This window comes from Cydia pomonella, chromosome 21 (assembly GCF_033807575.1).
Source record: "Cydia pomonella isolate Wapato2018A chromosome 21, ilCydPomo1, whole genome shotgun sequence".
Lineage (NCBI taxonomy): Eukaryota > Metazoa > Arthropoda > Insecta > Lepidoptera > Tortricidae > Cydia > Cydia pomonella.
This window is the reverse complement of record NC_084723.1, coordinates 15,150,967-15,175,573: the sequence shown is the minus strand read 5'-3', so window position 1 is coordinate 15,175,573 and position 24,607 is coordinate 15,150,967. Positions and strand designations below refer to the sequence as shown.

The following is a 24,607-nucleotide window of genomic DNA, read 5'->3' as shown; positions in this document are numbered from 1 at the left end:
TCGAACCAACCGGGGAAAATAAAACTTTTTCATTTCTTCACGATGCTTGAGTTCACTAAAAAACTGGTAAAAGTGGTTACATACATGTCGCCTGTCTCGCTCATTTTAATATCGCTAGCGAGGTCGTCAACTCCACTGACACGGTCTTGTCTCACCGTGTATATTCGTAAATAAAATTATGTTGTGTTTCATTAATTCATTATTCAAGTAAAATTAGAATTATGCTAGTTTTCTGAAATCGCACCTACTTGCTTAAATCATTCATCGGCAAAAGAGAATAGGGTAAAATATTTTTACCTTCAGCGTGTCTTTCCTCTCTTCTTGTTGTGGTAGCATATCGCCGGCCTCGCTCGTTGAAATGTCGCTGGCGAGGTCGCACGTTACTGTGGGTATTTGAACTTGCTGTGCCTCTATCGTAGATATTTGACTTACTCTGAAACAAGGTAGGCGAAATTCTTTTGATTTGTACGCTTTAAGGCAGTAATATTTACTATAGGTGCATATATAAATTTTACCCTTTGAATGCACTATGTCTTAAATACAAACATCCTATAATATACAGACAGATATTTTGCTCCTAAGTCATGGATATTTTATATTGTATATCGTTGTCTGAGTACCCACAACACAAGCCTTCTTGAGTTTACTGTGGGACTTAGTCAATTTGTGTAAGAATGTCCCTATAATATTAATTATTAATTAATTAATTTGTCACTCATACGCCAAGATCCCGGGCGCAAGGGAGCTAATGTAAACCTCACTTGAAGTTTACATTGACGGTGTCCGCAATAACACCTATAGTTGTTCTTGGTGCTGTGGGCACGACTAGTAACGACGACTTTAGGTGTTGTTAGCGTTCAAAGGGTTAAATATTAAAATCTTAAATTATAACTAAAGAAAACGCACAGATACTGTTATGTCTGTCATTCAAAACATTTTCTGTAGTACATGATTTTACATCGAAATAAATGAAATGAAATTAATAGTAACTGATGAAACCACGCGTCAAATGTATCTGGCACCTAAGAATACTTTACAAATATGATTTCACTATGGTTTGCGTTCAAAAGTAATTGTTGTAAATTAACTTTATCTAGGTTATTAAAGAGACATATATTTTGGTTAACTTATTAGAGAATGATAGATACTTTAGACGCGTAGTCTGATCAGTTACTTTTGATGCGGAGTGTACAAAGTGTACAAGACATATTTTTTCACTTTATCATTTGAAATTGATTTAGAATTGGCATTTTAAACAACCAATGGGTTTTGTAGATTGCGATTTTTGTAAGAGACTAAGCAACTGTTCTATTGCTTACTTTGGTTTTGTAGGCTACTGTGCAGATTTGAATTCAGTCATACCTGTACGATTTTTCTTTATATTTTCTTAATATATATACCTTTTATTTTGTGTATAAAAAAATTGTCGGATGAATTATATTAATCTATCTCTTGATTTCTCACACAAACCTTCATTGTTACTTCTAAGTTAAGTTTGAATCGGAACTAGAAACAGATATTCCATCCCAAGATTGTTTTTAGTCAATTCTCAAGTTCGGTCCGATGAATAGAACCGGACAGATTCGGTACGAAGTTGTTGTTACCGATATCCAACTTGGTCTAGAACTTGTGTTCGTTGTTGAAAGGAGAATCTATTATATAATGGGTGGTTGTCTTATGCACATAAATTGAATTTATATTTATTGTGTATTATTATTTGTGTTTTAATTTGATTCCAAATACTCGAACTTGGAACCAGTTTACGACTTTGTCCCGGTTGCGGTGGAAACTGGTGGACCCTGGTGTTCTGAGGCGAAAACCTTTATTAAAAATCTGGGGCGGCGGTTAAGAGAGCGAGGTTTGGGTCCCCGTTCTGGCTCATACCTGGTCCAAATATCATTGGCAGTACAGCGCGGTAATGCGGCCAGTATTTTTGGAACTTTTGCGCCGGGTACGTGTCGTCTCGGGGATTAACGGGGAATCGTAGGTAGTTTTAGGTTTTTGGACAAAGCTTGTTGCGGATTTTCTGTTGTACCTACATTAATGACGAAGCCTGTGGCGGATTTTTACTTATGTAGATTGGACGAAGTTTGTTGCGGATTCTGTTTTGTATCTATGCTTTTGACGAAGCCTGCGCTGGATATCTCTACTAATCAAAAAATTAATAAAAATATTACTTATAGATTATAAATTCACTTAATTAGGGCTGAGTTACAAGGGTGTTATCTCATAGGGGTTCAAACGGAGGTAAGGACACCTAAATAAATATAATATAAGCTTACAGTGCTACAAGAAATAATAACAAAAGACAAAACACAGTAGCAACACTGATTTACTTGTCCTAGCTATCACATTTTTGTAAACATTAATTTCATTTTATGACATTTATGTGTCAAATTTTGTGAAAACATAAATAGTTATCATCAAAATGAACAAAATAAAACAGCTATAATGTTCAGCCAAGATATGGTTGGACCGGAGCGATACAGTGTTATAGGACAAGTAAATCAGTGTTACCCAGTGAACGGAAATAAAACATGGAAGCATTCTGAACGCTCAATTATAGCCCAACGTAAACTACCCTAAGGTGGGCGGGGGTTACAAACTACTCGATTGGCAACTTCAGTTCGACCGATATGACAATGAGTGATAGATGGCTAAACCGGTTAATAAAAACAACGTTTTTTTTATAATTTAAAATGTCTTCATGTGTCGTGAAGTGGTGCAGAAGTTATCCTGAACATTCCAAGGACAGTAGGATCATTTTTCACGTGTAAGTAAACAGATAACTTCAGTAAAATTTGGAATAAATATGAGGACATTTTTTCAATATTACCGTGCTAATTTAAAACGTAACTGCATAAGAATTTCATAACAACATACGTCTTTTTAGATTACGAGGATATTAGGGATAATGTTATGCCAAATGAAGTAGATTATTTTATTAACTTATGTTTGATTTAGATATTTTCTATAAGTATTATAATAAATTCCTTATTACAGATTTGTATTTTCCTTTTATGTTTCATGGGATGGAGCTATAAAAAACTACCTAGTTATTGGTTATACTTTTGGTATAATCCGATTCCCACAAGATTGCAGTGAACTATGGAAAAAAGCTGTCCAATTAGAGACATGAAATTGATTGAATGCATGGCAAAAGATCTAGAACATGTTTTATTGATATCAAAGATGAAGATTTCATCTTGTCAAAAAAAGGTTCACACAGCTTAATAAAACCGCTGTTCGTTCAATGGTTTGTTACGCCCGCTCTGTGACCATACCCGGTCCCTATATGTAGTATATGTAGATATTTTTTCTGTCACTCTTTCAATGAATTTGTTTGACAAATACATACATTATCTGAAAATGTGGATCATTTGAATCCACCCTCTACTGTCATATATATATCCCAGATCCCTGTACGACTAAGACTTTTTGTCGAAACTTGCAGTTCCCCAGAAATTTTTCCTCCGTCTTGCATTTACACAACGCACGTAGAGGTCACTATTTCCGAAAAAAAACTTCCGTTGGAAATGAAAGTGGGGATGAGCCTTTATTGTCACACAGTCTTTTCAAATATTTTTGACCCGATTCGTGTACCCATTTCAATTTTGCTGGCTGTACCTGAAGTACCTGAACGTGACTACGCTCTGCCATACGGATTAATAATAAAAATGTTCTAGCCATAAAAATACTTATTATAGCGGAATATGTTAACACAACAATGAATAATTACTTATGTTGGGTTAGTCTCTCATTTCATAACAACATTTTAACTAGTTATCTTTTAAAATTATATACGTGGATTATTTGACTGGTTTTTCAAACTATTTTGGCATAAACCTGTCCCAGGTCACGTCATATTCTAATCAAAATATTATGGAGTGTAGAATTAAGAGGAGTGGCATCTCTTATGGTAGAACTGTTGCAAAAGTGTCGAGCTGTCAGCTATAAATGATAGCTCCAAATCTCTCCAGAGTAGCGCTAGAGTAGCTAAGAACCTAGGCGTCATTGACGGAGTGAATTGCGCTGTCTATGATTTGATTATTGTTCAAGTACTCTAGGTATTGTAGCGCCACCTATTTAACGTTTTTTGATAACACTTTTTGGTACATGGAGATTTCGTTCCTTATTTCCACCTTCCGTACAAAATATGAACAGCGACTCTCAGCTGCCAGTACGTACAGCAAGAAGGTTATTAGCGGATTAATCTCGCTGATTGGTAGTTATTGACATTATATGCATTTCATCTATACTTATCTGTGTACATTAGTGTAATAGAGATGACTATTATTTCGTGTATCAGTTTTGATTACAGGCTCTGTAAACGTATCGTGTTATGTAAATGTCGGCGTAATTGTGTATGTGTGCTAATTGTCCCGAGAATTTGAACGGAATGTTCTAAATGCGGATTCCATGTTTTATTTTCGTTCACACTGAAAAAAATAGATAGCCGAACTGGTTTTGTAACTTTACTAAATAACTAAACTACGGTTATAAGAAAATAAACTTTGCATAAATTTACAAACTTATTTTGTAGTGTATACCCAGTACCTGAACACTGATAGCCAAACACGGTTTTGTAACATATAACACATAGTTCGCAAGTCCCAATTTTTGTGTAAACAGTAACCAAAATTTTGTTACAGTTATGCAAACATTTCTTTCAGTGCACAGGTGTTACCACTATGTTTTGTCTTTAGTTATTATTTCTTGCTTAACCAAAATAGACTTGAAGGAGCTGTCATAGGATTCAGCGAGAGAGGTATAATGCGAACTAATACAAAGATGCGTTACCGCGATGTTGAAAATTGTTAAGCTGGGCTTCTAGAAAGATAAGTGCCTATAGGGAGCGTGCATGAGCTGTAGGAGGCAGCACAGGAGTCGTCAGATTTTTGGCGCGAGGCGTAAATGTGATGTTTTTTGTTCCGATGTAGCCCACAAGATGGCAGAACCTACTATGCACAAGAAAACACGTGACGTGTACATGTGCATGTTTATGGTTCCGATTCAGGCCACAAGATGGCAGACCCTCCAACGCGCACGGTCCTTAAGGTCAGCGATGAAGATGAAAGCCCCGAATTTGATGCAAAAATTATGTGTGAATTTAATTTGAGCTATAGTTGACCCTGATGATAATTTATAATTAATCAAAAATGAAAGTTACCTATTATTAGAATTACTATCCAAGCCCTGCGGCATGGGCATGGAGGGCGTGGCCGGCATGGGCCGCGTCCCCTTCGGCGGGTTGCTGAAGCTCGTCTGCTGTTCGTTCTGAAACATACACATAAGCAAATGTTACTCGGTATTTACAATATATATACATTTAAAAGTTTTGGACACCATCTAGGGTTGTCGTGAGTAGTCACGTCAATTAGGGTTACTTACACGACATGTGTCACTAAATTTTATTGCGTATTGTATTCTTTTTATTCGTGATGATTTTTTTGTTTATTAACCTTTAATTATACATCATTAATAGGGAAACACGGTAGGTACAGGATAATATTGTGACTAGAGATATAATTCGTGAAATGATCCGATGTCGGCTGTAACCACTTGTCGAAAGACCTGAAACAGGCCGCGAACGAGTGTGTATAACTGTACATACTGCTCCATTCTCGTCTCGCCCTTCTCCGATTGGGTCAGTTTTTTGCCGACACTCTCGGCGAGTGACCCTCGAAGAGTGTGTACAGCATCACACGTTTTTGTATATGATGTAGCTCGCCAGCTAAGCTACCGATCGAAGACTTACCTATGCTTCACCTGCCTGGTACTCTTTCTGTTCCAGGTCAAACAAGGAGAAGATGAGGCGCCAGGAGACCCTTACACTGCGGAGCATCCTCAAGTGCCCGCGGTACGTCAGCAACGCAGCCCTCACCGAGACACTGAAATGGCGCGGCCTGGAGGAGTTCGTCGAGCGTCTCGCGCGGGTCATGTTTGACCGCGCGGATAACGCCGGCCACGACCATCTTCGGGAAATCGCGCCGCACTACAACACCAGACCTCCGGAGAGGTGGGCCCGGGACTTGCCCCGATCCCTCCTACACCAGTAGCAGAGCAAGCACACCACATCGGACACAGCCTCACCAGCACGCCACACACGCCAGCTAAGCTACCGGTCGCCTTCACTGCGGCCTCGAAACCTGGCCCCGCTCAAACGGTATCACCAGGCTAGGGGTCGTGGGGTTGGATAACGATCGGTAGCGAAGAGCTGGCCCACACCAGCCACACACACCGTCTCCCAAATGACGGCTATTTGACCTTCCCACCGGTCGGTGGGGAGCGACCCGCGACAGCCGCCGCAGCCGGAAAGCGGTAGCGGCCCCTCATACCCCCCTCACGGGGGGTATCGAAAGACATCCAGTCCAGTATGGTGCCACACCAGCAGCACACACCGTCCCCCACACGACGGCCAATAGACCTCCCCCCGGTCGGTGGGGAGCGACCCGCGACAGCCGCCGCAGCTGATAGGCGGAAGCGGCCTCTCATACCTCCCTAACGGGGGGTATCGAACGACATCCAGTATGGCGCCAGCCTAAGCTGCCGGTCTTTACTGTGGCCCCGAAACCTGAAACGGTGAAACCTTAAACGGTCACACCGGGCTAGGATATGGCGTTGGATGACGGCCGATAGCGATAAAGCTGGCCCACACCAGATCGCACAGTCGTCTCCAAAATGATGGCGAATGACCGCCGCAAACGGTGGGGCGCGAATGGAGATAGTCTCCAACAACAGGGATACGGAAGAGATCCCTCACACCCTCCCACAAGGAAGGGTATCGAAAGAAACCCACGACGGCGTATGATGTAGCTATTAATTCATTATTTAGAGTTAAACCTTATTGCATTAAATAATGAAAAGAGAGGCTAGTTTCAAAGGAAAATATAAAAATGGCCAACTTTATGCAAAATGGCATTGAATTATTATCAAATAACTAGAGTCACGAAACTCCCACATGGATATTTATATTTTACTTAAATGATTGTATTCTGCAGGCATGTTAGAAGTTTCAATATACTAACTAATTTGTTATTGATATGATACAAACTTGACATGACTCGAGGTACATTTTGAGAGAGAGAGAAAGAAAGAGAGGCGAGATACAATAAATTCCCGTTATGTTACGAGTATGCCCATTATATACTCCGTATAATAACAGCTCTAACAAGCTAAAAACTGATTTCAATTGTTTCAGTTTATATTCACATTATTTTTATTTTTAGTATTATAAATAAAAATAAAATAAAATATTTTTATTTCAGAACCATTCCATAAAACATTGTTAGTACCATCGTTATAGCTAGGGGTTAGTAAGTACATTAAAATATCATTTAATTTACTTTGTAATATCTTTAAGCATCTTTAAGTTTTATTTTCTTACCCGTAAATTATTTGTTAGTATTATATTATTTACTAACACAAACAAGCAAAGCATTGTATCCAAATTGTATATATTTTCGCGCAACAAATTAGATATTCGTTCAACAAATTAAATTACTTATTATTAGGTACAATTATGAGTTCTTATTATAATATCAGTAACCAAATCAAGATCATATTTTTTACATTGAATAAGCCCTCTATTCCACTTGTAGGTATAAAGAAGTAATATTATAATTAAAGTACCACACGCAAGCAAGTCCATTTGCGACTAAATTAATGATATCGTCGACATGATGTATGTTGTTCGTGTCTGTTCCGTACCTACTTGACGGACATGACATGTTTAGTATTATATCATAAGTGTCATAACACACTTGCAACATAATAGTACATTATGATACAAGTGCGAAAAATAGGAAATTCGAAACGAGTGGCGATAAATTAAAACACTACCGAAGGGAGTGTTTTAAATCAACACGATTTGCGAATTACATGTTCTCACATGTATCGTACAACGTTTTACAGTACATATGGCCCTTTAAATGTTCGATACAGTAACTTAATATGCTAATTTTCGCACTAGTGCGATAAAGTAGCACCATATGTACTGTAAACATAATTTATATAGAAAAATCGTCTAGTCTCATGGATGATTTTATGCAATAATCCGCAAATGAGTAGCCTCCCAGATTTGTCGGGTGCGAGGCAGCGCCAACAGCTGCTGAGTCGCAATAGGAGCGAGGCTGGATAACCCATTTAAACGACATTGGGCGTCGTTGCATGCTCCAATGCAACATGTTTTTTTTTATTTATTTATTTATTTATTTTTTTAATTAATATTATAGGACATTATTACACAAATTAACTAAGTCCCACAGTAAGCTCAATAAGGCTTGTGTTGAGGGTACTTAGACAACGATATATATAATATATAAATATTTATAAATACTTAAATACATAGAAAACACCCATGACTCAGGAACAAATATCTATGCTCATCACACGAATAAATGCCCTTACCAGGATTTGAACCCGGGACCATCAGCTTCGTAGGCAGGGTCACTACCCACTAGGCCAAACCGGTCGTCAGAGATTGTAAATAAGGTATTATTAAGATTTATGATAACTAACATAGATATAAGAAGGTTCTACTGTATATAACTAACAAATATGGACTGTAATTTGGTCTGAAATAAATATACATTGAATTGAATTGAATATTACTACATATGAGTAGGAATAATAATCACTACACCTTATATACAAAGTCCCCCGCCGCCGTGTCTGTCTGTTTGTATGTTCGAGATAAACTCAATAAAAATCGGCCAAGTGCGAGTCGGAATCGCGCACGAAGGGTTCCGTACCATTACGCAAAAAACGGCAATAAAATTACGTTTGTTGTATGGGAGCCCCCGTAAATATATATTTTATTCTGTTTTTAGTACTTGTTGTTATACATAATCTGTGAAAATTTCAACTGTCTAACTATCACGGTTCATGAGATACAGCCTGGTGACAGACGGACAGACGGACGGACAGCGGAGTCTTATTAAAAGGGTCCCGTTTTACCCTTTGGGTACAGAATCCTAAAGCCTAGTGGACAGATTTTCATGTGGTTTTCAGCTATCAGTAGAGCGATGCTTGAGAAAGATTAAGTGTATATTTTTTTAATGTTTTGTGTCGCCCGTGCGAAGCTGCGCAACAGCCGGGTCGCTAGTTTAATCATAAGTGTTGTGTTCCTGCCGGTGAGTAAGGTTGCCAGAGCTCAACGAGGGGGGGAGGGGGTTAGGGTCGGCAACGCGCATGTAACTCCTCTGGAGTTGCAGACGTACATAGGCTACAGATACTGCTTACCATCAGGCGGCCCGTATGCTTGTTTGCCACCGACGTAGTATAAAAAAAAATGTTACGAATGTAAGAGGTTATGTGAGGCGATGGATGATCACGCGTCTTCGGTTAGTATATAATTTTATTTTTATTGTATAACACAACTTTATGTTAACGTTTTAGGATAGTAATAATATTGTATGCATTCCACAGTGCCTTAGTGTCTCATTGTAATACTGTGTAATCTGTTTGAATAAAAAATAAAATAAAATTACAGATAGAAACGTCCAGTTTGACATATATGACTGAAAGTTCTCCCTTTTTCACATATATATAGTCCTCCACATCGATTTCGATGACGGCGACCTCAGCAATCAAGGGTTTTTCCTCTCATGAGCTCTTATGTGGCTGGCCAGGCCAAACTTGCTCTTAAACACCCTTTCACATTCACAACAGTATAGTTGACCGGCCGCGTTGTATGTATACACAGGAGGGCTTAGGTCTATCCTTGCGTAGTTGGCGTTTTACGTCTAATGTAGCGAGGCGGTTTTCCTCAAACGACTTGGTAGATTCGAAGATGGTAGATCGCCAAGATGACCGTTTCGCAGCGAGCTCCTCCCAACGTGCATTATTCACATATTATATTTTTCACATAGTCCATTTACGGAAGGTCAGCAGGGCAGAAGGAGTGTAAGCTCTTCGTTTCTGACTGTCCTTAAAAGGCGTGCGTACTCAAATACAAGAGTTCTTGTCCTATGAGGGCTCCTCTACACGATGGCCCATCGTACGCCAGTCTAAGGGACGTAGCTATGCAGTGGAATGAGATAGCAATATCACTTGCTCCCTCTAACGCATAAATGCGTCCCTTGGACTGGCCTACGCTGGGCCATCGTGTAGAGGAGCCATTACGGTTTTACGGACTTAATAGACTTCGTACTCGGTCGATGCGCCTACTACAAACACCGCTGTGGGTGGGTGGATTCTCCGGCCTGCAGCTGCGGTGCGGAAGCCCAAACCATCCAGCACATAATTCAAGACTGCCCTATAACGCGTTATGTCGCCGGTCCTCCCGAAGACCTGATCACCCTGAGCGTCGAAGCCATGAAGTGGCTGACTGGTCTATGTGTAGACATTTAATTAATTATATTGTCTCTATTTTTACGATATGTATGCCATACGATTAAATAAATAAACGGATTTACCACCGATACATTTTATAATGACTTTCCCACATTGACTTAATAAAAGGGGGAATAGAATACATAATAGATATATACAGAGGTATAGCTGTAACTAGCTTAAATCTAAAATAGGCCCTTGAGGCATTGTACCAAGGATGCTGGCGGCATTTCCTCGTTGTATCGCAATGCTGATACGTTGTGCGAGGAAACCACCAGCTCTTCTAGTTACGTCAATCAGACGCTTCGCGATTTCTGCAAAAAACTTATGCGCGCCCCATGGACCTAGAGGTTCAATGCCAAATGGTACAAAATGGTTACTCTTCACCGAGGCGCTTATATTTATTCCAAAATTTCGGCGCTTTCCGCCGCTCCGCCCTTACATTAGTCCGTTGGAGGTGGGATGGTGCCAGTGCGTCTACGAAATATGTGCTTGTAATTGGTCAATAAAAGTTTTCATTGGCTAAAATAAAATTCAATATGTCTAACCTCTTGCGCGGCATTACAATATTTGACAGTGTCAAATGCGAGCAGTACAGTCGAGTCGCTCGCGGTACAATTCCGACGGGCGATAGGGTTATTTATTTATTTATTTATACTACGTCGGTGGCAAACAAGCATACGGCCCGCCTGATGGTAAGCAGTATCCGTAGCCTATGTACGCCTGCAACTCCAGAGGAGTTACATGCGCGTTGCCGACCCTAACCCCCTCCTAGTGTTATTTGGCTGCTGTTTTCTGTAAGGTGGAGGTACTTCCCCAGTTGGGCTCTGCTCTAGATCTGGAATGACATCCGCTGTGCTGTGCCCTACCACACAAAGCGAGATGACATTCACAATGCCCATACCTCTCTTGTGGACGTAGTTTAAGGACGTACCCGGGTCCAATATTTTGGAGCTCTGATCTTCTTTAGTTATTCTAGTTGGTTGATTGTATAAATCTGTATACTTACAGGTCTAGGCCTAGGGTTTTTCCTAATCCCCCGCCTCGCTCTCGCCTTCGCAGCGTAGTATATTCGTATATACACGAACACCATGATGCAGGACGGGATGTAGAAGCTGCCCAGCGCCGAGTATATCACGTAGCCCATGTCTTCTGACACCTGGGGACAAGATAACAGTCTTGGTTAGTAATCATTCCGAGCAAACGTGCAGGATGTGCAGTTTCTATTCAGATTCAGATTTTTATTCATAAAACATAGTGTTTTACATGTTAAATTGGGTGGGTACATAAATCAATTCATTCACTGAATATTAGAGAATATAAATATGTAAACGCCACATAGTATTAATTAAAATCTGCGTGCTTTATTTTTGAAGTAGGTACAAGATCGAAAACAGGTTAGATTTATAATTTCGAGTTGCTACACGTCTCGACAAATTCGTCAATGGCAAACGAGATTTGTTAGTAAACATTTTAGATGATTTACAAAAGCGATATCGCTTTGTACCAGTTATGACACCGAGCGACTCTTGAGTCTCCGCGAATCTGCAATCTGCTATTGGAAGGGTTATTAAGTTACCCCAGAACTCTAACTTGTTCCAGATAAGTTACAGAACGTCAACTCAATCAATTTAAAACATAAGGAAATGCAAAACTTGGTCACGAAAACTTGCTGTAGAAAGTTGAATATTCATAATATAAAATGAAATAAGTTAGTTCTTTTATAATCTAGAAACGTTATTACCTAAACTTGCCTTTTCTAGAACAGTCGTATGCCTCAAACTTACTATCTTACTATGACACGATCAAAGAAGAACAAGAGCATGGTAAAGCTTGGGCCGCTGACAGGTTCAGTTGACATGGATTTAGTCAAGAGGTTCCAAGTTAAAAGCTATAGGTGTTAATACCTAAGATTCCTATACGGTTTGATGGTGTTGGGAGAGCGCATACGTGCTTCCGAGTTTTCAACGCAATGCATAATATGCGTGGTAGAGAATCGCTGCTTTTTAAAGCCAGGCAATATTCAGCATGATAGGCAATGTTAAGTGGCACACGTTTAAGCGCCGCTCAGTTAAAATAATGATATATTATCTCCGTACGAGTCCCAGGCCAATCTATCAATGTCTGCGTAACGAGCAAACTTTGCTACTTCTTTTCCCCAATTTTTCACCGATCGAGCCTCTCGGGCTGGGGCAGTTCATAATGCTTAAATAGCAGCTTTTAAGACAACCAGTGTATAAGTAATATATAACCTTTAATGTAGTTATAATAGTGATAATTTTTCATCGGCGATAAACTGATTGAAAGTAAATATGAATAACAAGCCAAAAGAATCATAACTTTTTAAAAATTGTCCATGAAAGTACTCGCAACTTTTAAGGGGTTATGGGCTCAAATACTTCCATAACACCACTATCATCAACACGATATTCTACGAGTATTATTACATTATTAGATTAACAGGCCATTGATAGGGTGACAATTAATTCCAATAAACAAATGCATTTTGTATAAATATCCCCAGATTTTAATGATATTTCTAGTTCTAGGATTAAAAACTGACGGAAATACAATAAAAATATTCACGGATAAGAAATACGGCCAAATAAATTAAGAAACGTTCTGACATTGATCCTGGATTACGGGCCAGAAAGAATTCAATCATTTTAACTTATACGTGAATTATATTAAAAGATGTGAGAGTATGGGTTCCTTTGTGAGATTTACCTTTGCAATGTAAGCTGAAAGGTATTGTTTTGTTAATATGAGAATGGTTACAAGTGTTGGATACATTGTGTAGTCTTTGTAAGCTAGAAAATATCATAGACATTTATTTGAAGTGAGCAACGTTATACGTATACTTTTTTTTTGCATATCTAACTTCAATCTTAATATTGTTTTTTACAAGCTTTTATTTAGTTTCACCTGTCCCGTTGTCTGTCGGTCTGTAATCAAATCTTCACGGTATCCAATGAAGCTGAAAATTAGCATACATATGTACGTCGGGTGACAATGCAATATTATGGTATCATCGAGCTGATCTGATGATGGAGACAGGAGGTAGCCACAGGAACTCTGTGATAAAACAAAGCAACCTAATTGTGTTTGGGGTTTTTAGAATTGTCTTGATGAGTATTAGTTGCCTGTGGAAAGAAAGGTACAGTCAGCGATAAAAGCTTGTACCAAAAATGAAATTTTTGCCTCAGTATCATTATCTGCCTCGCGTTGTCCAGGGTTTTGCCCGGGCGCTTGAAAACTAATGCCTAGAAAAGGCGTAAGCACTAGTTTTTACGAAAGCGACTGCCATCTGACCTTACCAGAGGGTAAACAAGGCCTTATTGGGGTTAGTTCAGTTTCCTCCCATGTTTTCCTTCTTCGAAAAGCGACTGGTAAATATCAAATGATATTTCGTACATAAGTTCCGAAAAACTCATTGGTGGAGCATTCCATGAAATTATCTACCGTTGTCTCGTACAAACACGAATTTTGTGAAGATTTACAGATACATTGCATCTGGAACACCTACTGACATAACATTTTTTTTTTAATTCCGCTACCTAAAGGTTGTCTGGAAGAGATCGCTTTTTAGCGATAAGACCGCCTGTTGTTTACCTCTTATTTATGTGTTGTATTATTTGTACTGTTTCTGTATTGAGGTGTGCAATAAAGTATATTTGTATTGTATTGTATTGTATACATCAGTTTCCTTTTCTGTTACTAATCTTCAAAAATATGCACAGAAAAACAATCGCCTGCTTTAATGGGCGAAAAAAAAGTTGCAACACAGGAAATAAAATGCGTCCGTACGGGGCAGCCCGCGAAACCCCGGCTCACACCGCTACCCACCAGCGCTTCCCGCACGATAGCTAAATAACTCGATACAAATATCATTCTGAGGTCACTGTCCGTCAGAATTAGCCTAAAAATCGCTATAGCCTTTGCACCGCCCACATTCTTATTTTGAACCGACCTTTCGTAAGAATTAATCATTGGACCCATTGTTCACCGTCAATAGCGGCCGGCTTTATAGCTAAGATATCTAACATATAACTGACAGTATAATGTAAATATGGATGAATGAATTAATGCATAATTTTACAGGTATTATGTTCGATATCGGAGGATAATACAATACGCTTTTGCCTTCAACGAAACTTACAATACAATACAAAATAATAAATTCTTTATTATACATCAATAACAACGAAACAATACACAGAAATTAAGCATATACATTGAACTATACTCAGAATATTGAGAGTGATTCTGTTAAGTAAAATAGCGAAAAAGAATCATCAGTTCCCTAGAAACATCGACATGATTCACTGAAATGTGTAAAACAGCAATTTACTTAGCGTTCCCGGGGTTTGTTTATTGTAGTAGTACGAGTTTTTCTACGAGTCATCAAAAATAATACTTTTTTTACTATAAAACCTAAATAATTAATGAAAATTGGTATCTCAGAAGACAAAAATGTAGTACAAAAGACAAATTCTGCGACTCCACGCAACCCCGCGCCCTGCCCTCGAAACCCGCGCTCCGCGCCCGGCGGCACGTATTTGGTCAATTTTTTTGTAGTTATCTACAGCGTATCGAAAATAATCTTATACTTACAAGGAAGGGTACCCAACTGTCCGACTCCGATTTGATTCATTTTGATATATGTTATAGAGTAGTCTAAAATAAGGGACACGTATTTTTTTTTAGCTGCCCAAACTCAACCTGTTAGGAGAAAATGGCCTTCAAAGTACTAAAAAGTTACTAAATCTTCTAACTCCTATAGAAAGTGATGCTCAAGCAATTTGCTAGTTAATGGTTGGTTTGAATATATGTTTGAAAGCAGCAAAAAATAATGAGCACGTGTTTTATTATATCGGCTAAAACTCTTTTTTTCCTAAAAAAATCGACATTCGAAGTTTTATAATATCTTATCGTTAAAGTTACACATAAAGACAGGTATTTTTTTAGGAAAACTCGAGTTTACGCAGATATAACAAAACACGTGCTCATTATTTTTTGCTGCTTTCAAACATATACTCAAACCAGCCATTACCTAGCAAGTTGCTTGAGCATCACTTTCTATAGGAGTTAGAAGATTTAGTAACTTTTTAGTACTTTGAAGGCCATTTTCTCCTAACAGGTTGAGTTTGGGCAGCTAAAAAAAAATACGTGTCCGTTATTTTAGACTACTTTATAACATATATGAAAATGAATCAAATCGGAGTCGGACAGTTGGGTACCCTTCCTTGTTAGTCGAGTTAGAAGCTCATACATGAAAAGTATGAAATTATAGTTTACTATACGAAATCTTAATGAAAGCATTACAGTCCACGAGTAGAAAAATTGTTTAGTGTGACCAACATATTCACCTCACAGTTCACAGTGAAATATAAAAAAATCAACTTTTACATGCCGTAAAACTACCCAACTATAGTCCAATACTGCAACTATGGTCCACAAGTTCAAAAGGAAATTAAGTATCTATACCAATGTTCCTTGTGGTTAACTCCTAGTTTTACCTTTCATTTATAAACATACTTTGCCTTAGAACTACAAAAATATAGTAAAGTACACACCTGAACGAGAAAAATTGAGTTTATTTGTGGACCATAGTTGGGAGCTTTGGACTATAGTTGGGTGGTTTTACGGTGCACAAAAAAAGTTCCGCTACTTAGATACTGAAACACAACTAGCCTTAACCGTAAAAAGCAGGATCTTGAGATTTGAGACTCATATACTTCAAGAGAGAGCTCTCATATAAAAAACCGGTCAAGTGCGAGTTCGTTTATATAACTCGCTCACCGAGGGTTCTGTACAAACATTCAATTATCTCATGTAACTAAAAACATGAAATACTTTTGACCAGAAGCATAATTTTGTCTTCTTCTTAGTCGTATACTCTTGTCAGAGTAGTCGTGGTCATTGCGGTCGTTGTACGGCTTTTTTCGCTGTTTCCCGCCATGCTTCTCTATTTATTGCCTGCCGCGCGCACAGATTCAGAGGTGACCCGGTGAGAGCTTTCACTTGGTTGGTCCATCACATTGAGGGCCGCAATCTGGGTCTTATGCCATCCACTCTGCCTTGAACAACCAGCCTCTCCACCGCGTCGTCTTCCCTGCGCGTAACGTGACCGTAGTAGCTAAGGATTGTGTACAGTGCCATCTATCGGCAAAGTGGCTAACTAAGTTGCGCGACCTGTACATAAACAAATAATAAATAAGTTTTATTGAAAGAAAGTGTTTTTAGTGTAATTTTATACAAGTTGAAGTAATAAGCACCCGAAAAGGGGGTTAAATTGCAAATTAAAAGTAATGAAAGTTATAAAGATAGAGGTATGATTATATTTATTTATTTATTTATTTATTTAAACTATATTGCACACATAAAGAAAAATGTACAAATGGCGAACTTAATGTCAAAAGGCATTCTCTACCAGTCAACCATTGGGTCAAACAGAGACATTTGTGTATGTTGGTGCAGGAAAAAATAATAACAAATAATAAGGAAAAAATAATATAATAATTATAGTTTTCCTGTTATACTTATTTATAATTCATTTTTCATTAGTAAACTTCGGAGGTAAGCGCCCCCGCTTACTTTTTCACAATTAAAAAATATTTTGGAATGTCCAATTTAAGCTCTTTTAAATGATACCTTTTAGCTAGATTTTGAAATTTTGCCAGCTCTTAATGAATAATAAGAATTTTCCAAAAAAAAAAAACACTTTCAGTGTGTCTGGGTTAACCTTTGTCATAACTATTCCAAATTCCAAATCGATAGCTTTCGTAGTTCTCAAGATATTAGAAATGTGACAGACACACGGACGGACAGAGTCGCAACATAAGGGTTTCTTTTCTACCTTTTTGGTACGCAACTCTAATAATATTTTGAAATTCAACAAGGGAAGGAGTCATAGGCCTTTGTTTACATATTTTCGAGGATCTACTTTAGGCATTTAATAAAGAGGCCAAATATTAAAAGCCGAGAATTCACGGCTATAAAACGTAACGACGCATCTTAAACATCCAATTTGCAGTTTGGGAAACGGAGTCATTTTCTAGAACAATTATATTAATATTCACAATTGCACGTCTTGGAGGTAGCGGGTAGCGGAGCGTATTGAGAAGCGGGTAATGTTTCCGGCCATTGTGTTGCTATCTCTTTCTAACTTATGTCTCTATTTTTCTCTTCCCCTAACATTGGTGGACCACCACCTGGCAGTGGGGTTGAGTTTCGCTTAAACGGAATCCGACAATGGCTTGTCATTGAACTCTCATTTCCCGCCGCGATAGGTCATCTCTAGTCGCGATAGGTAGGGAATCAAAAAAAGGCTCTTGGTTTTTTTATATTTTATATTTATTGTACATATGCATGAGAATTGCGTGAGTTATCCTTTTTAGCTAATAAGGATATGAACAGATTTATCCATCTTCAAGAAATTAAACGCTTAATTCTGAATGCAGCCTTACTTTATACTAAGGCAGCCATACTGTCCTTTCATTAAAACTTTCAATCTTCATTTTTATGACATTTTTCAAATTAATTACTTGGGAAAGTTCATTAATAGTGTCATAACTAATGTTAACTTCGATTAAATACCCAATTCATTTACTGGTACTTCACTGAAGAACATTATCTATAACTATAACTTACCAAATTTTTACACATTATTAAATTATACGTTATGACGTTTCGAAGACGGCGTTGTCCCCGTGGTCTCGGAGAAGACTGGCTAAAGTAGACATCAACATCTTCTAGTCGCGCGAGTTTTTTGAACTACCCGCACTTGGTACTGTTTGTTCAATACTCGATTAAATCCCGTTTCTATAATTTAATAATATCGGCGGGGTCAGTACTTGGATGGGTGACCGTTTTTATAGATAATGGTAATGAAGCCGAGTCCGACTCGCACTTGGCCGATTTTTTTATGAACATCAGCATCACACACTAACATGCCTAAAATTATTTGTAGAGAACAACTTTAAACGTGGTAATAAATATCTCGTAACGTATGAACATAAATATAATATTAGACTTACACTTAGAATATTTACTATGAAGTCTACGGAGCTATGTTCTTAGTCTGATTGAAGTCATAAAAGTGGGAATGAATACAAATGTGAAATCGTAAATATGAATATAAGAATATTATTTCATGTACGGGGAATAGAATATAATGCTGTTATTTGAAAGCTAGAAGTAGGTTACATAAAATAACAACTTATGTAACTGATGCATAATGGCCTTCAAAAACAGATTACTATTTTTTTTTTATATAGTAGATGTCTAATAGTGCGATAATTAGCACATTACGGGACTATGTTGAAAATGTTAAGTTCCATATTTACTGTAAAACGTCGCACGATACATGTGCAAATAGGTAATCACAACTCCTTTCGGTCGTGTTATAATAATTTACTATCAGTCGTTTCGAATTTCCTATTTTTCGCACTTGTAACGTCATGTACTATGTAATTAATTTAAGTATGTATTTGTATATTATATATATCGTTGTCTGAGTACCCACTACGCAAGCCTTCTTGAGCTTACCGTGGGACTTAGTCAATCTGTGTAAGAAAAGAATGTCCCATAATATTTTTTTATTACAAATTTGGTAATCGGTGCCCGTGTTTGTAAAATGTATACTAATTAACCATACTTGTTTTTAGATTAAGTAAGAGTTTTTTGTACAAATACAAATAACATAGCTTTAAATAAGATACACACACTAACAGATGTGGGCCACTGAGTGTCTGAATAAAGAAAATAAATTAAGTAAAATTATTTATATAATTACTTTAACTGGTCAAAATTTGCCAAAACTTGGCTCCTAATCTTTTCAGAACAAGCATAAGTTCCAGTTTTTTATTACTGTATTTTAAGCCAAGAAAGAACATTCATAAACCAAAAGCTCTAAAATTTAAAAGTAAAAATTTGGCACTAGTACCCGCTTTAATGTCACGTCGGTCGGAACGATTTAATTTATGAACGTTACAATCTCCTTGGCTGAAGTTGGTTAAGGCCTAGTAAGTTAACGTTCTCTCTCTCACACTGAGCATAAGCGTGAGCGATAGAAAGAGTGCCCTGGAGCGCGAAAACATGTTTTTAATTAAAAAAAATTGTATATTAAAAAGAACAAGTAGTGACCAGTACGTTTCCTGAAATATAATATTGACGATTTGTGGAAGCAATTTGCATATTTTTAGCTTTTGTGCATGATTTGTTTGTAACAATATTTTAAAGTGATTATTTTCCGTAAAGCGAAAGTCAAAAACTCAGGATTCGAATCGATACAATCCCTCGAGATAGGCCTCAAGATTGCTAATTAAATTTATGGCAGCCATATTATTTATTTAGACTTTATTGCACAGTATAAGTTGTACAAAAGGCGACTAAATACCGGAAGGCATTCTCTACCAGTTATCCTTTGGACCAAACAGAGATCAAATAGTAATAGGTGCGGGATATTGTGATTCAAAAAAGCGCTGCGGTTTTTTATTAATTGCGTTTCTGAATCAACTGCTCCTTAAGAATCTGGCAAGCGTTTGCTTGTTCATTAACTACAGTTTGAGGGATTATTTAAGATTTGGCAAGGTGCGGGCAGTGACAGTCCACCAGTATATGAAAACTAATTTAAATTTAAAGGGAACGAAAAAGAGGGAGATTTTAAAAATCGTATATTCGCAGTACTGGTATGTATTTAGTATTTTAGGTTTTTTTTTTATGGTAGAGGAGGCAAACGAGCAGACGGATCACCTGATGGTAAGCGATTACCGCCGCCCATGGACACCTGCAACACCTGAGGGGTTGTAAGTGCGTTGCCGGCCTCTCTTATTTAGTGATAGATTTCTTTCATTGAATTTGCAACACCTACTAACATTGTGTAAATTTATCGGTTTCCGCTACCTAAAGGTTATCTGGAAGATAACGCTTTTTAGCTATAAGATCGCCTATTGTTTACCTCTGATGCTGTTTTCTCTGTATTGTTTTTATTGAGGTGTGCAATAAAGAGTATTTGTATTGTATTGTACTGGTTTTCTATACCAATTCAGTACCGGGACCGGGAATTCCTGGTTCTCGCCATTCAGGCTCAGTACCGGGAGAGCATTCCCTAATTCGTTCCTTGCATTACTATGGCGCCGCTCTAGGGAATGTGGGGCATATTGCTTATTTGACTGTTGGCGGCTAGCAAATGCGTAGTATGAAAGATTATTTTCACCACGACATGCGTTCGCGTCGCTTGTATTCCCTTCACCACCAACTGCGCACATAGCCAATAGAGACTCCAACACGGAGGAACTGCCATCTCGTGAGCTGAATCGAAAACGAAAACAATTCACGCTTGGTGCTGCATCCTACACTTAATGCTGACTCTATTTCGCATAGTAGGGTCTGCCATCTAGTGACTTAAATCTAAAAATGGAAACCTGACACATAGGGCTTCTGTGCTGCCGTCTACAGTTCACACACGCTCTGTCAAATAAGAAATTGTAACAGTTAAGCTCCACACTACACTGGCTCCGGAGTCCACCTGCTGCACTGCTAGCCCGTGAAGACCTGAAGGCTGTGACGTGATCACCACGTCCATGCGCACCAACCACCTCACCACCAAGCGCACAGCAGGGAAGTGGCTCTGGTTACTCAACATAACAACGAAACTGCTGTAATCATGCTATTTAGTTAATAGGAATATATCGGGATGATTTGATTAATCAATAATAATTTTGTATTAATTTTATTTTGTATTTGCTATTACTTCGCACTAGTAAAGAACCTAGAACAGGATCGAATAACATTACATGATTAAATGAAATAGGTTAAAGCCAGAACGATGAACGAACAACAACTGATAAATGTTCCAATTACCCGAAAATGTAAAAACACATTGTTTACATTTTTTTAACTACCTAAAGATACAGACTATAGTCTACACCGAATTATGAATTGTAATGGACCCACAGACTACACCACAATTAATTTACTGAATTGTCAATATAAGTAATGTTGTGTGTGTCTATGTGTTTCGATTAAAAACGGCCATCTTTCCTGTATCCAGTCATTCGTCTGGAAACTGGAACAAAAAAATGGAACATAGTCCATTTAACTCCCACTGCCCCTATCTAGTATCCAAGTAAATTCTGAAAAATCCTATTTCGTCTTAAAAGGCAATAAAGGTCTTAGAAAGCAAGATTTATAACAAATTGATAAAGTTTCTGAACTCTTCGTGAAGAAAATCTAATTTATTGAAGTAAGTATTTTTGCTGGCGCTATAGAAAACTTTTCAAGTGGTTCTAAGTCAATGAATACTTTTTGTATCCATGATTTAGTTTATTTCTATTCAACCTTTTTTATTTTGGTTTTTTAATAGTAGCATTAAACTTGTTGAATAATTTTTTTTTTATACTACGTCGGTGGCAAACAAGCATACGGCCCGCCTGATGGTAAGCAGTCTCCGTAGCCTATGTACGCCTGCAACTCCAGAGGAGTTACATGCGCGTTGCCGACCCTAAACCCGCCCCCCCTCGTTGAGCTCTGGCAACCTTACTCACCGGCAAGAACACTATGAGTAGGGTCTAGTATTATTTGGCTGCTGTTTTCTGTAAGGTGGAGGTACTTCCCCAGTTGGGCTCTGCTCTAGATCTGGAATGACATCCACTGGCTGTGCCCTACCACACAAAGTGAGATGACATTCACAATGCCCATACCTCTCTTTTGGACGTAGTTTAAGGACGTACCCGGGTCCAAATTGCTTATATTATAAGTATTATCCATTTTTGGTCACTTTTATGACAAGTAAATATGTCACCAGAAAGACTTTTCGTCACAGAAAAGACAATTTTATATGTAATAGGCAGATTAACTTGATATATTTCAAACCGTTTGGTTTAAATAATCGAAATTAATATTTTATTAACATATACCAAAAATAATAAAATTGATTTAAAAATGTCAAAATTAAATGTCAATATATTTATGATAAATACAGTGTGTAAATAAAATAAAATAAATTAAACCAGATATAGAATGTATCCGTGTAATCATTAATAAAGAAGTTGTTTTAAGTTACAGTTAATCCTGCCCCGTAATTAATTTTTGAAAATTTACCGAACAGCAATGTACTGCAAACATTACGAGATAGAACATGACATGATATCATGAGATACGAACATTTTATAGTAACTGCCAGCAAGCATTGATAACTATACGTACAGTTACCTACTTTAAAGAGCTCGTATCTCGCAACTTGTGTGTTGCTTTACATTGCGGGCCGAATTATTTTGTATGGTTAATATTTTCAATGTATTTCTAAGCAAAATTTATCTCAATACCTATACTTCTTAGGTCCTTTACTAAGTACAGTAAGTAATAATCACCGTTTAAATATTCGCCCATTTTCAAATAATGTAAAAGCAACAACTTAAATAAAAAAAATTAAAATATTTTTTTTTATTACAATGTTGAAAAATTTCAAAGTGGTTGAGCAACCCCTTGTAGTTGTGATAAAGTTACAAAACTTAGCGTATTTTATGAACATAATAAGTAAAACAAAATAAGGGGGTGCGCTTCTTCTAGCTAGAGTTTGAAATTTTCCCATACAAAATGTTAACCACCCTAGTCGCGCTGCAGCAAGGCTTGGAACTTGTTTTTAAAATACCGGTAAATACCGCTTTATTTCGGTTTTCCTCCGAACTTTTATAGGAACGCGAACGTTTTAAGAACTTTATTCTAACCAAAAAAACCGGTTTATTAACCGACGCAATGGCCTGGTGGTGTGCCACGTAAACATAGACACCGACTTAGGAAGAAACCGGTTTTTATTGTTCTAAACCGGTTAATTAGACAAGAACTGTTCTCATTAAAAGTATTAAAACCAGTTAAATAAAAAAACTGCTTTTCGAGCGAAACCGAAATTAAAAGGTTTTACGCTAAGTACTTATAACGGTTTGGAAATTTAACCGGTTTCCGAGCTTTTTGCTGCATTACTGCAGCAGTGATCCTAGTGCAGTCTGAATCCGAACGGTACGGTACGCTTCTGTCACTTGCCAACGCGGCTTATGCAAAACTTTTGTTTATTCCGACGTCATAACCTAATTTCCTGCAGCCTAATATCCTCCAGGAAATGAGTCGTGGCTATTCGGTTTCCGTATTAGCGTTCTACTTATTGCTTGATGTTCTTTCTGGGGACAGTTGAGTTGAAAGGGTCAAAATTCTTTTTGTTGTATTGTTTTGTTGTATTTTTTTTTGTCCCCACAAACAATTTGTGGGGACAAAAATTTGTGTTTAAGATGAAATTTAGTTTTTAACTTTTCTCATGGTAAATGTAATCTACAGCTAAAAAGACATATAATAGCACTCGTTTTTGTTTATTTATTTGATAAAACACACAGTGGCAGAGTGGTCAAAACGAAAATAATTTTGACCCAAATGTCTTTTTTGTCAATTTTTAAAAATACGAGTAGATGGTTAGACTTCTCGTACTGATTAAAAAATTGTGCGATTCGGACTCGCCCACCGAGGGTTCCGTCCTTTTTAGTATTTGTTGTTATATCGGCAACAGAAATACATCATCTGTGAAAATTTCAACTGTACTCCATGAGGTACAGCCTGGTAACAGACGGACGGACGGATGGACAGCGCAGTCTTAGTAATAGGGTCCCGTTTTACCCTTTGGGTACGGAACCTTAAAAATGGCCGTGGACATTTAAGTATTATATCATAACGGCCTCCTAACCTAACCTAGTCGGTGATCTTGCCTACAAAGCCCGGTCCCGGGTTTAAATCTTGGTAAGGGCATATTTGTTTTTGTTCCTGAGCTATGTAACAGACTGACATCTACATTTATTTATTTACTCTCTTAGAAATTATTGAATTTGTTTGGAGTGAATTTCGCGCATAATATTCGCACTTGTAATGTGACAGTGGCATCCGGTGACATCTGGCGGTGAATGACTGAACTAGCAGGTAGTTTACTCATGATAATATTGCATAGTACAATATTTGTTTATAATATATTTTTCAATATAAATTCTTAAGTAATGTTTATTGAATAATCGATTAAACACAATAAACTACTTCGTAAGCTTTTAATTTATTTATGTTATCTTTAGAGATGCCATCTGTTGTAAGGCAGATCAATCTAAATACGCGGGAATAAAAGTGACCAATCATAGACGAGGATAGTAAATATTATCCAATCAAAACTCTGCATTCTGGTTGGGCTTAGGAGTAGGATTAACATGGCGGTTGAGGGGTTCTCATGGGGGAACGAGGT

General features: G+C 37.7%; 1 protein-coding gene across 2 annotated transcripts in view; it reads right to left on the bottom strand.

Annotated features, from left to right (window-relative positions):
- LOC133529564 (alpha-2 adrenergic receptor) overlaps positions 1–24,607 on the bottom strand; it is an 876,629-nt gene that overhangs the window by 5,184 nt on the left and 846,838 nt on the right. For both annotated transcript variants that reach the window (XM_061867306.1, XM_061867307.1), the window contains exons 5-7: positions 11,345–11,494; positions 5,171–5,277; positions 298–433 (exon numbers count right to left, since the gene is read on the bottom strand). In XM_061867306.1, the coding sequence (XP_061723290.1) occupies positions 298–433; positions 5,171–5,277; positions 11,345–11,494 (393 nt within the window). The remainder of the gene's footprint in view (positions 1–297; positions 434–5,170; positions 5,278–11,344; positions 11,495–24,607) is intronic.